The sequence below is a fragment of the Molothrus aeneus genome, chromosome 6 (genome assembly GCF_037042795.1).
Source record: "Molothrus aeneus isolate 106 chromosome 6, BPBGC_Maene_1.0, whole genome shotgun sequence".
NCBI classification, from domain to species: Eukaryota; Metazoa; Chordata; class Aves; order Passeriformes; family Icteridae; genus Molothrus; species Molothrus aeneus.
The window spans coordinates 7268052-7281128 of NC_089651.1; the positions used below are offsets into that span (position 1 = coordinate 7268052).

The 13077-nt window shown below is 41.3% G+C and overlaps 1 protein-coding gene and 1 long non-coding RNA gene across 2 annotated transcripts; both read left to right on the plus strand.

Annotated features, from left to right (window-relative positions):
• Positions 1 to 2967: 2967 nt before the first annotated feature.
• Positions 2968 to 6480, plus strand: LOC136558191 (uncharacterized). The gene is made up of 3 exons (XR_010783844.1): positions 2968 to 3791; positions 3912 to 3989; positions 6224 to 6480. It is a non-coding gene; the product is annotated as an uncharacterized lncRNA (long non-coding RNA).
• A 142-nt stretch (positions 6481 to 6622) lies between these two features.
• On the plus strand, positions 6623 to 8819 carry FIBIN (fin bud initiation factor homolog). The gene has a single exon (XM_066551861.1). The coding sequence runs from the start codon at positions 6721 to 6723 to the stop codon at positions 7345 to 7347; it is 627 nt and encodes a 208-aa protein (XP_066407958.1). The 5' UTR covers positions 6623 to 6720; the 3' UTR covers positions 7348 to 8819.
• Positions 8820 to 13077: the final 4258 nt, after the last annotated feature.

The window sequence follows — 13077 nt, forward strand, 5'->3', positions numbered from 1 at the left end:
GCACTGCTGCCTCAGACTTTTCAGCAGCCAGAAAAGACACTGCCTAGGGAAAGCTTGCACAGCTGGCACAATCTCTGGGAGCATAAACCACAGTGGGATTAAAGAACCTGAACAAACTGATATGTGAGACCAAACATGATGTTCAGAGGCTGTGAGTGACACCCAGTGGGGCTTTCTCATCTAAGGCAACCAAGCTGGAGGAGCTGTAATATTTCCTAAGCCTAAACTAGCCCCCAGACTTTAAAGCCAACTATAGGTCTTTGCTTCTTGACCATAAATGTGGAAGCAGGCAGGTCATGTTCCTGCAGCTCTGAGAAGCATCCCATACACTGTGGTTCAGAGTCAGGGCAAACAACCATGCTGGGGCTCTAGGTCGAGCTGCAGAGGCAAATCTCACCAGCATCCATTGAAGGATCTGCAAAGCCATGAGGAAATGACCTTGAATGCCAATTCCTAAGCCATGCCATTCCAAATAAAAGTCATAAATTGTAGTAGGAGGTAGAAATTCCATATTGACATTCTGCTCCAGCCTCAAGCATGGGAGAATAACACACTGTTCAGGCTGCTGAATGAGCGCTCTGTGTGCACTGAGTCATTAAAAACCTGTGGAATAGTCAACCATGGCTGCACAAAAATAAATATACAGCTGACTGTAAGTCATTCCTTCACCTGCTTTTTCAAGTAGAATTTTATAAAAATGTTTGTTAAAGGGAATGTTGGTTTTTTGTGGGTTTTTTTTTTAACACAGAGATTTTGGTATATTTGAATTGAAACCATATGTCTGGGTTTATGCTGCTCACATACAAGGTCTGACTAGTTTTAAGTTTAATACACTGTTAAAAACAACTAAATAAAAATCTGAGTGAATGTGTTAGGACACAAAAAGGACATTTTTCAACTCCTAAAGAATAGATCTGTGAATACAGATGAATTTTACTATAGAAGCATGGGGTGGGGGTTATTCTTTTTACGCTACAATTGGAAAGACATGGCTGAGAGGAGATTAAACTAGTTAAATCATACCAATTTTTTTACACTTTCCATCTCATCTTATTTTTATCTGCACGGAGCATACTATTACATATATTTGAATTTTACCTCAGGCAGGAAGGCTAATCCTCTGTGGAGACATGTTTAATAAAACTACATGCATTTGGTTAGCCTAAACAGGTAGGCTCCCCCTTTAAATTCACAAGCAAAGACTTTAAAAGATTAGTGAGGAGAGGAAATTTGATCAATAAGCAGTATAAACATGTCAGGATCTTGCTTTTATTCAGGAATTCATGCCTGATCTTAATATAAAAGATTACCTATAAATCAGAAAATACTGTCCTTGCAAAGGTGGTAAGACTGGAAATTCTTTAGTGTGTTTAAATTGTTGGGGAATTGACCCAAAGAACAGACCTGGTGAAATCCAGCTTTCAGAAAATTTATGTCCTCAAGATCCTGCCTCAAATGAATACATTGGATCACAGGTCTACAAAACCTGAGAATCTGTATAAATGGATTAATCCCATTGGAGATGACATCAGCATTTCCTCACCAGACTCTTCTAGATTTCTTCCAAGGCTTTTATTTAAATTCTTTGCTACCTCTGCCTGAGAAGGACATGTCAGATTGTAAGCTTTCTGTACTTTGTGAGACAGGGAGAGAAGGAAAAAGAACCTTTGCAGTTTTAAAATCTTATTTTACTCCTAACAGGTTAGATTTCAAGGAGAAAGTATATTTTATGAATAATTAGTGAACTGTGTTTCTGTAACAACTGCAAAGTATGTGTTTCCACATGCAGCATTTTCATGCTTACAGAGAACATTACAAATAACACAGAAAGGATTGAAAATCAAACCATCACGTTAAAAGCATGATATGCTGTCTCTGTAACAAACCACATTTACAGTAATTGGAAAATTTCTCCATGTGCTGGCCAGCAATGATGTTTTTAAGTGTTTTCATTTCCAATGAGGAAGTGTTATTATTTCCACTTCAGGAACCCTGCCGAAGAGATGCTAGCAATATCCCTTTTGGGGTTCAGGGTTTTTCATCAACAGGCAGAAATTGCACTACTAAAATACCAGTACATATTTATCCTGCTTCAACTCTCTTTTAACCTTTTCCCTTCTTAGGAAGCATCCAGATGCATCGCTTCACTTAATAAAAGCAAACTGAGCGTAGCCTCTGTTCTCTGCTTTAAGGAAATGATATTTCCATAAAGTAAACCAGCACCCACTCCAGAGAAGGGCTGTGGTAAAATCTTTTTCCATATTTTTTTGCCAAGGCCAAGGTCATTTTGGTGTTGGCTAAAACTGAAGTAGGTTCAATATTAATTGCAAACTCTTCTGAGACAAACAGCCTGACAGACCTTTTCCATTAGTTGTATTCACATTCAGCCTCATACCCAATCTTTATATAGCTACTTGTGTTTTTTTAATTTGGTTTTCTGTAATGTTTATCCAAGACAGGCCAGTGCTGATGGACTCAGAGGATTCTGTGCCCAGATACAGATGTGGTTTCAGCCTGAAGCTTGTGAAGGAGAAAAGGGTTATCATAATCAGTTAGCTTAAATAAGCTAACATTCAAGTTGTTTTCTCTATAAATTTGTTTTTGAGATATCTGTTGGTCAGCTGTTCCAATTCTGACTTAAATATGCCTTTTTGAGAAATTCAAAATGTTTTCAAATTCAAATTCCAGTGAAACCCCAGACATTCTTCTGATCCTGGAATACTCAGTTTGGTTTGTGCTTCAGCATACCGATTCTCAATTTCTGCTGTACTGCAAAGTTATACTGAATGCGTTATAAAAGCTTCATTTCCCAAACCTTTTTTTCAGTTTACAGAATTTCTGGTATGTTCTTATGGCAATTTTCCTACAAAAACTCCTGGCATTACTCCTTCATGGACTATTTCACGCCTCCCCCTCACTTGATGCCATTTGAGCATTTAGCACTGCACCCTCCAATTAGAAATTACATACACATACTTTTTAGTCTTGTTTTAAAACAAGGTTTCTTTATGTAAAGGCATAGTACTGTTCAAAGTAGGAAAACAGAAGCCAGTAGTCAGAAAACATCTATACTCTGAAGCCTGTGGGGCCTTTAGGACCACATAACATATTTCTGTTCTCCAAATAAACAGCCATTTACAGCTGAAATATTCTGATGGTGCAAAGTTTACCATGATCTACAACAGAAAGAGCAACTACATGTGAGCCAAAAACCAAAGATGAAGCATAGCTTGCAGAAGAAAATGTATACAACTGAAATCACCTGAAATCCAGTGCTGAGCTGTGCATTTGCCAACTATTTATAGGCAATTTCTGGGCTGGAGGCTGATTTTGGTGCTGCGTAAGCAGGTTATGCAAAGTAAATTCTGCAGTTCTTTATGTTATTCTAAACTTTGTTTAAAATGTTGTTCAGTGGAAAAACAGTGGCTTTACCACAGCAGAGTATATAATGCCAAGTATTTGTAAGACAACAGTACCAGTATGCTGCTTTATTTTTTGCTTCCTCCACTTTTTCCTCATTTACACAGAAAGAACTTAAAATGCTTTTATCCTCCAAGCAGGCACGGAGGATAAAATACTGAAATCAAGCAGTCTTTTGACAATGCCAGGATTTAAATGAGGGCCTTCATGGGATCGTGCCACAAGGAAGATCTTTTTCTTGGATGCATCCCAAAAGCTCCCCAGATATCTGATGTCATGCAGCAATCCCTACGGACTCCCAGCAGAAAATGCACCATTCAGCAGGAAAGTGGCTTGCTCATTTCCCTGGTTCTCTGCATCCCAGTTTTCTGGTATTCCTGATCAACTTCTTTCTGTCTTCCTTCAGTTTAATTGTCCTCTAAACTTCCAGCTATTGCCAGAAATTACGTTACAAAGTTCTACACTGACTGATTTTTATGTCTTTCCTTCAGCCTTTGCTGTGGTGTGCCTGCTGCTGTTAACTGTGATGAAGATTTCAGACCCTTCAACTCAAGTCTTGATAGAGAAAGGTAATTGTTACTTTCAGTGCATGTTTTTCAGAAAAAAAAATAACCTGACTTTCATTTGTACCATTTCATGGTTTTGTGGACAGCTTAAGGGTATTAATATTAGATTATCTCATTGCAGTCTTGAGACCTTTGCCTTTAGGTGTGATTTTGGAATGAATAGTGGCTACTCATTCACAGTCTTGTTCTGTCAGTGTGAGCCTTCATCTTTTCCACCATTTGATGCTTTTCAGTTAAAACTTAGAATTCTGTTGCTTTGTAAAAGGTATTGCCTTGTATCAGGCTGTTGTGTACCTTTCATCAAGTTCCAGTTTTTACCAAACCTCTGCCCACTGAATCACTAAGACTGCAGATCCCGAATTGCAGATTTCCTTAAAAAATAGACATTCCACGTCTGCTTTCCATTGGGGTGAGACTATTTGGATATAAAATTTAAATTAAACCTGGATAATGTGCGCCCAATTGAAAACAGCAGTGGCAGGCAGCAGCTGTAGCAGGGAACAGCACATACTCTTAGTCTCTAAATGTACAAAGAGATGATATTCACTAAGATATTCACTAAGGCTAGGGTTGTTTTTTTTTTACTCTCTGTGGCACTGCTGAAAGCATAACCATGCTGACAAAGCCAGCTGAGTGATTTACAGTGCAGTACTTCCATGAGGAGACATCAAAAAGATGAACCCAAGAACTAGAACCCAAGTACCAGCCAAACCAGCTGTCAGTAATACCAGCCTGGGTGGAAATGGATGGAGACAATGTACCATGATCGGCAAAGAACAGGAATCCAAACAAAATGTTAGGTGAAACAAGAGCACCCTGGGAATGGGAATTGTTTCAAGGAGCCCCTGTTGGCTAGCAGAGACCAAGGACAAATACCAAACAGCCTCAGTTGAATAAGCTTTAAACATTTTATAGAAGGACTTAGCCTAATCCAACCTATTTATGTGAGTGTTTTGTGAACTTAATTACAAATTTAAAATGTTTCCAAATGAGTGGAGTGCTTCTGTTACAATAGCTTGTCTAGCCAGGCTTCTCACCAGCTGCCTAGACACTGAAAATATTTCTCATCTTGAGGTGTTTGTGATCTCAAAGGTTTGTGATCTCCAGAACTTGGAGAGACTACCTTAAATCAATTCAGTAAATGAAGGCTTCAGTTATTGCTCTTGCAGTCTCTGGTTAGTTTTTTGTTGGTTGTCTGACTAGTTGGTTTATTTTTTGCTTTTGTCTCTTGGTGTTAGTCTTACGACCATCTGAGCTTGTGTGAAGTGCTGCAGTAGGCTCTGAAGTCAATACCCAGGCACACTGATATCACAGATTACCATGGAGTATTCATTAAAGGCCACACAGAAGTGACAGCTTGCTCTCAATAACTATGTGTCTCACATTAAAGGGCCTGGCCTTGTAGTTAAGTCCCAGGAACCTACCAGACACATGGGAATAGGTGCCTTCCCTCAAGGAACAGCCAGCAAAGAAGGGAGCAGCTTGTGGAGCTCAGTACACTTGAAATTGAGATGAAAAGCTGGTTTCTACAGCAGTTATTTGCTTCACATGTGCCCAGAGACAGGATAGCCTGTGATTACAGAAGAAGCTGATGTGAGGGAAGGGGCTCAAGACTCTGTTTGAACTATAGGTGTCTAAAATGAATGGCAGCATAAGAAATTGTAGACCCAAAGGCCCCTGAGCCCCATTAACCTCTAATCTACAATGCCCAGAGTAATAGTGAAAAAAAAGCTGGTCTGGCTTATTTTCCCAACTAAATTAGCTGTAAGCACCATAGTTATTTACAACATGCAGAAAGTGTCAAGATGATAGTTAAAGTACTTACTTTATAGAGGCAACATAAATATTGTTGCATGTAAATCTCCTCCAATCCTGACTGCAGGATTTGGTATAATCTTTGCTAGGTGGTGATTTTTTTTCCATGAAAGAGGAAAAATGATATGAAAGGAGTTGGTAACTTTACAGACCCTTTCTTTTTGTGATCCCGCCTTGATTTAACAACTCAAAACCAGTAAAGACAGATTTCTAAAAGTTATGTGCACGGTTCAGCTGTGCCACAATTCTGCTACTAGATTCACCCAGAATATTATTTCATGAAAAAGAAATGCTTCTTATGAAGTCGGCCCCATAGGATGCACTATAATGAGGTTTTCCTTGAACACATCAGACATCTGGTTTAAAGCAAATTTTGTGTTTCATTTTCCCATCTTACCCTATCAAGCTTTATTGTTTTACAGTTTCTACTTGATCCTGCATCTTTTTCCCATCCAAGTTTTTTTATCAATGACCAACTATGTGGCCTGAGCAACTTGGAGAAGTTCTTCTGTCCCAAGCCGTGCGTTCGAGGCGCTGCACAGATCAGGCTGTTAGCCCAGCAGTCACTTCTAACGGGAAGAAGAGCGGAGCTCAGGTTTAGGGGGTTTTCTATCGAGAGGAGAGCGGTGTACGTCTCTCGCTCCCTCCCTGCCCGTGTGACAGCCCCGGGGGCGGTGCTCGCGGGCCCTGCGGCCGCTGCCCGGGGCGGGGGCGGCCCGGCCCTGCCGTGCTCGGCGCGGGGCCGCTTCCCCCTCGGCGGGGCCGCGGCTCTTAAGGGCGGCGCGGCGGGGCCGGCCCCAGAGCGCCGCCAGCCGCTCTGCCGTGCTCGGCCCGCGTTGCAGCCGAGGCGAGGCCGGCAGCGGCGGGGCGGGCAGCCCCATGCGGCTCGGGCGGCCCTAGGCTGCGCGCCGGCCGCAGCATGCCGCTCCCTGTGCGCCTGGCGTGGCTGCTGGGGCTCTGCAGCCTCTGCCGCGGCTACTTCGAGGGGCCGCTGTACCCCGAGATGTCCAACGGCAGCCTGCACCACTACTTCGTCCCCGACGGGGACTACGAGGAGAACGACGACCCCGAGCGGTGCCAGCTGCTGTTCCGGGTGAGCGAGCAGCGGCGGTGCGGCGCGGCGGCGGCAGCGGGCGGCGGGCTCAGCCTGCGCGAGGAGCTGACGGTGCTGGGCCGGCAGGTGGAGGACGCGGGCCGGGTGCTGGAGGGCATCGGCAGGAGCATCTCCTACGACCTGGACGGGGAGGAGAGCTACGGCGCCTACCTGCGCCGCGAGTCCGCCCAGATCAGCGACGCCTACTCCAGCTCGGACCGCTCGCTGAGCGAGCTGGAGGGCAAATTCCGGCAGGGCCAGGAGCAGGGCGGCCGGGAGGAATCCCGCCTGGGCGACAGCTTCCTGGGGCTGCTGCTGCACGCCCGCGCCCTGCTCCGCGAGACCCGCCACGTCTCCAGCGGGCTGCGCGACAAGTACGACCTGCTGGCGCTGACGGTGCGCAGCCACGGCGCCCGCCTCAGCCGCCTCAAGAACGACTATCTCCGCGTCTGAGCCCCCTCAGCCGCCTCCAGAACGACTATCTCCGCGTCTGAGCCCCCTCAGCCGCCTCCAGAACGACTATCTCCGCGTCTGAGCCCCCCTCAGCCGCCTCAAGAACGACTATCTCCGCGTCTGAGCCCCCTCAGCCGCCTCAAGAACGCCCATCTCCGCTCCTGAGCCCTCCGGCTTCTGGGGACCCCGCCATCCCGACCACCCGTTCCCCGCAAGGCACGGCCCTGGCGCCCGCCTGGAAGGAGCACCTCCTTGGACAAAGCCTAGAATTATAAAGCTCGGAAAAGACCTCCGAGATCATCAAGTCCAACCTTTGACTGAATACCAGCACGCCTACTAAACCATAAGTGCCACATTTGCTCGTTTTCGAACGCTTCCAGGGATAGTAACTCAAGCAAAATACATTCTTCTTCATGGAAAAAAACCTTATTTATTTTGCCTTCTAAACAAATAGCACAATTGTATAAACCGGGAGGTTCGAGGTATATTTAAGTTAATATCCGAGGTATGTTTAAGTTAATATCCCATATTCAAAAAGCTACCCTCTGTTATATCATTCACCTTTGGTTGCAAAGTGAAGTAAGCTTTCTCATGTCTGACTCCCTGGTTTTTGTTTTTTGTATCACCTGCCCTGCTGTGACTCACCTGCCCTAAGTGTAGCTGAAGTGAGGTGCTGGCCAGCTCCTTCCAGACTCCTGTGTAGCAAATACTTAAATTGCTTTTGTTGTTAGTCCTTCATGGTGACACCTCTGGCCCTCTGTTAACTTCCTTTCTAACGATATGTATTATATGCTCCTTAAATGTTGTTCCACTACGTTAAGCTGTGATTTTTATTTGTGTTTGGAAAGATGGGAACTATTCTGGCAGGATTTGTACTTCCAGGCTTGCTTATCTGTGACTCTAAGCTATCATAACCCTAAGAAGCAGCCAAAAAGGCTTATGTCAGATCCTGAGAATGCTGGTAGAGATTTTTATAGCAAAAAGAATGAGCCCTAGCACTGGTTAGAGTTTTGGATCCCAGATTTGAGAGCCAGGAGCGTGTTTCTAAAGCTGACTAAAAGGTTTTGTCCGTGCAAACACATTGACTTTTCTTGTTGGTGCCTTTGTACTTTTGCTAGCTAAGTTATTAATATAACTTTGTGGTCCTGGACAATAGCAAAAGTGCCTGGTGGGAAGGAGGGTGGGGTTTTTAGACTCGTTGCTGTTTAACTGACAATTTTGGGTAATGTGGCTATTAGGTTACAGATACTGCAGGCAGAATACCTGTTGGGATGAAAAGAGTTTCTAAGTTGTTGTAATAAATATTTGAAAACAATGTTAAAGTACATTTTTGTTATTAGTTTCCAAGACGCTCTTGATTTTAAAACATTCTGTTGGAATGTGTCTTTTCAGCAAAACATTGAAAGTTTGTAGCCCTTGCCAAGTGAAATAACTTGCTTTTTAGTAAAAACAAATAAAAATTTACAGACTCATGAGGTCATCAAGTTTCATTAAAAGCAACAATACAAAAGGCCTTGTGGGGCAGACTTCTTTGAGTTTTTAAGCACCCGTGGAAGAGAAGCTGATGTACTTCTGAGGTCTGTTCCTGTTAACCCTGCTCCCATTTAGTTATACTCCAGCCTGCAAACCATTCAGTGGGTAAGTTACTCAGCAGTGCAGTGGCTCAACATAAGTCAGCTTGGACTAGAGTGCTGAAGACACCAGGAAAGTCTCATGAAGGTAGGTGCTTACAGGTGCTTACAGAACCAGACAGCTCATTTTGCTGAAGGCAGTGTAAAATGTAGCCTACTGGCAAGATACTTTACTTGTCATTTGGCATCTTTAAGTCCTCAGTATCTTTAAAGATTTGCTGAGGAAAAAAAAAAAGGAAACATTTTATTGGTTGACTCTGGTGAAACCACTCAATGTTATTTTTCTGTTCTCAAGTTAGAAACTATATGACAAGTTCTAGCTCTTAAAAATTAATTTGTTGGTGATACTTTCCTTGCCACTAGAGACGGATGGCACAACAGAAGAGTGAGCAGAGTCACTGAGTCTTGTGTGCTCACTCTCTTAGCAAAACATAATAGCATTTCTGGGCTGGACCAAGCTCCAGAAGTGCCTGAGGCCAGTCTCCCCCGAGGATGTCATGCAGTTCCATTTGTGCCCAGAGGCTTCTTAAAGGAAGTTTAAGTCTGTGTTTTACCCACTTTGAGTCATTTGTTATAACATGAAGTAAATAAACATCAACGTTTGTTACAACATCAAACTGTTTGTTACAACATTAGTAAATAAACAAAAATGGCATGACAGTGCTATTTTTTAGACATATGAGAGCAGTATTCAAATATATATATAAGCAATTCAAATATATATTCAAATATATATATATAAAAAGCAATAGTAGCATAAAACAGCTTCTTGAATATCCTTTAAGCAGCTTGACTATGCTGTTTGCAGTAGCAGATGTTTGGTCAAGCTGAAACTATTCCAGTGTATGCAGCATACCAAAAGAGTAAATGTTTGCAGAATGCTTACTTTTCAAAGCAGGAGATATGTGAGTATTTACAGAATAACTCATTCCACCCAATGCCCTCTAAATTGTCATCTAATGAAACAAGACTGTGGTACTTTACAGTCCACACTAATGTTTCATATCATATATGAATTCTTGACATTTTTTATGTTTCAATAAAATATAACCATTTTTCTACTGTAAATATGGCAGAATTCTGATTTTGTTTCAGTAGCATTGATTTTGGAAGGCTTTAAATGGTCCTTTCTAAGAGAAAATGAAGATATCTGAGTCTGGTCTGTGTATAAGTTCACACATTTTAATACAAATGGTCAATATTATGTGGGTTTGATGAAGCCAATACAAAAATCTTTTAGGAAATTTAAATCTACTAGAGTTTGATTTACATAACTTTGGCTGACCTAAGCAAATGTGTACATTAAATATATCATTTTTTTGAGTCAGAGCTGATGCATTAAATGGTTTTTATAGAGCTGCCTGCAAGAATTAAATGCTTAGTGATGTTCAACAGTTTAAAGTTTTAGATTCATTTTTTTTCTTTAAAAAGTACAAAAACTATATTGCAATTCTCTTTGCAATCTTATAAATATCTTGCCTTTGCTTTTTATCTGATAAGACTTACTTGTTTGGGAGGTATGAAAATCCTCTGGCTCTTCATACAGCCTATTTTAAATAGTAGAGGTCCTTTTATCATTGAAAATTTGGTAATTACTTTTAAGCAGAGAGCTTTAAAAGGATGATTGTAGCAGCAGTAATCCCCATTATGTTCTTCTGTTATGTTAAAATATTGGTACTAGATTCTTTTTTCTTTTTCAGAATGCAGAAGTTCCAGCTAAAATTGAGGTGACAGTGGGGCTTTTTGTAGTTTTCTGATGATTTTCAAAACATGTATTATTTCTGAATTTATTAAACAGTTGATGGTGCTGAAGAGCAAATGACTATTTTCTGGGGAGAAAAAAGAAAGTGCTGGAGCTGGAACAGTCACAGAGAGCTCACCTAATGGTTAAGTTTCTCATCAAGGGGAGCAGGATGCCCAGAGAAGGTGTGGATGGTCCATCTATGAAAGTTCTCAAGGCCAGGCTACATGGAGCTCTGAGCAGCCTGGTCTGGTGGAGGGTGTCTCTGCCTGTGGCAGATGGATTGGAATGAGATGATCTTTGAGATGATCCCTCAAGTGCTCTATGATCAAAGCAAGGCACTAAGGGACTCGCCTGCACTTCTCTCCAGGTAGCTCACTTTTGAAGGCAGTGCTCTGATGTGGGCATTCTCACATCCACTGATAGAACAGAAGCTCAGAGCATGCCCAAAACCATTAACAAAATCTCAAGAAGGAAAAGTGTGCTTGCCTTGTGCCAAGTGAATGGGTGGGGATTCAGAGGGGAGTGTGCAAACTGGATTTCAAAACTGCAATGTTCAGTTTCACAGGTTGACTTACCCAGGACCATCATCACGGAGAGAAGTCAAGGGAAGCTTTCAAACCTTGGTAAGCCTTTAAAAAACCTCATGTGTGCCAAGCTGGGCATGAATTGTCTGAAGCTAATTTGCTGCTCCTATAGGTTGTCATGTACTCAGATGTAGATTCGCAAGATGTAAACCTCATAAGCAAAAAATACCTGGCTTAGTCACTAGAAACAACCTTGTGAGCTACAGAGCTCTGGTCATAATCTTGTCTAGGAAATGTGTATTTTGTGGAGAAATTCTATTGGATGTGTGTCTATTACTGTTGGTGTGGCTGTTTGTTTAGATGACCTTCATGTTGCTTTACCAGTTTTTTGCTCATGCTTCTTGAATATCAATTTTGTGACTATTAAAGAAATTTTCAGCTAACACTGAAGTGTTATGAGTGAAGTGCATTTCACAGCCACTATTCCTGAAGTAAGCCTGTGGATTCAAAATCTGTAATTTCTCTGTCTTTTAAAATGTATTTTTACTTGCAGTTCATTGGGGAAATTGGTTTTTTATTACCTAGATTTTTTTGGTGAGCCATTAGCAAAATATTGTTCAATTTGTGGCTCTGCATTTCATTCCTATAATATGTGAAACTGGCAAAAAAAACCTGACTGTGCTACATGCTTCTTTAAGAAGCTGTTATTAGAACATATATGTAAAAAAAAAAGACTAAAACTGCCTGTTTTATTTTCTTCATTGAGTTGTCATCCTGCCTACAAGATCAATTTATCACTGGAAAAGGCAGAATTTAATGGCTATGCCTGTAACAAGGAAAACATATGGTCTCCATAACCACATTTTTAATGATGTGGCTTGGACAGAGCCATTCCTCCTTGAAAACTACCTTACCTTGGGGAGGTACTGCTGGCAGTCTCCAGCATGCCATTAACATTCCTTCATAAGAAAAGACAATGCCAAGAGTATCGTGTTTGCTCAGATGACAACCTTACTTAGACTGCAGACACTCCTTGTAGGTGCTTAGAAACTGTTTAGTGGTCATTGTTCCGTCTAAACTCTCCTGGAGGGTCGAGGAGGAAAGTCATTGGGGAAGGTTGGCTTAGGGAAGAGATTCATTATCCAGTGAAGGGGATAATGTGAATATTGTGAAGAGTATGATGACAAAAAAAAGATATATACTTGTGTGATATTTTCCATACATTTTTCCACTCTGCAATTTTTTCCCTGTGACAGGGAAACCATAGAGTAGTTTTAGTGTTATAATAGAAATTTACTATTATTAATACTAATAGTTTGGTATTATATATTTGGTATATAGTGTAAATGCTATTATTTACACTAAAAATTTGGATACACTCCAAACTGCAAGATGGTTTTTTTTCTGTCTACTTGTTATCTCTTCTCCAAAATACTATGATTTATACGATTTTTAGTTTTGTGTTAGGCTTTAATCCACGAAAATCAATTCAGTGGACTTATAGTTTTAGTTTCTCAGCTGGATTTATCTAAGACCTTTTTATGCCTTTTTTGGGGAAATGATTAAGAATTATTTCCTTTACACTTTCTGTGTGGACAGTTTTTTGTTAATGAAGAGCAGTTAATTTTTCTTAGTAGCAGGCTTTGTCCTTTCTTAATTAATATTACTTTGTTTCTAATTTAATGTAATTTATCTGAGATTTGTATTTAAGTAATGCACTTTATACTCAGGATTCAAATAGAGGTACAACCAAATGCAAGTTAATTCATAATTCATAACTGGATCTGCATATAAATTAGGATGCTATTAAATTTGTGACTTTAAATAGTAT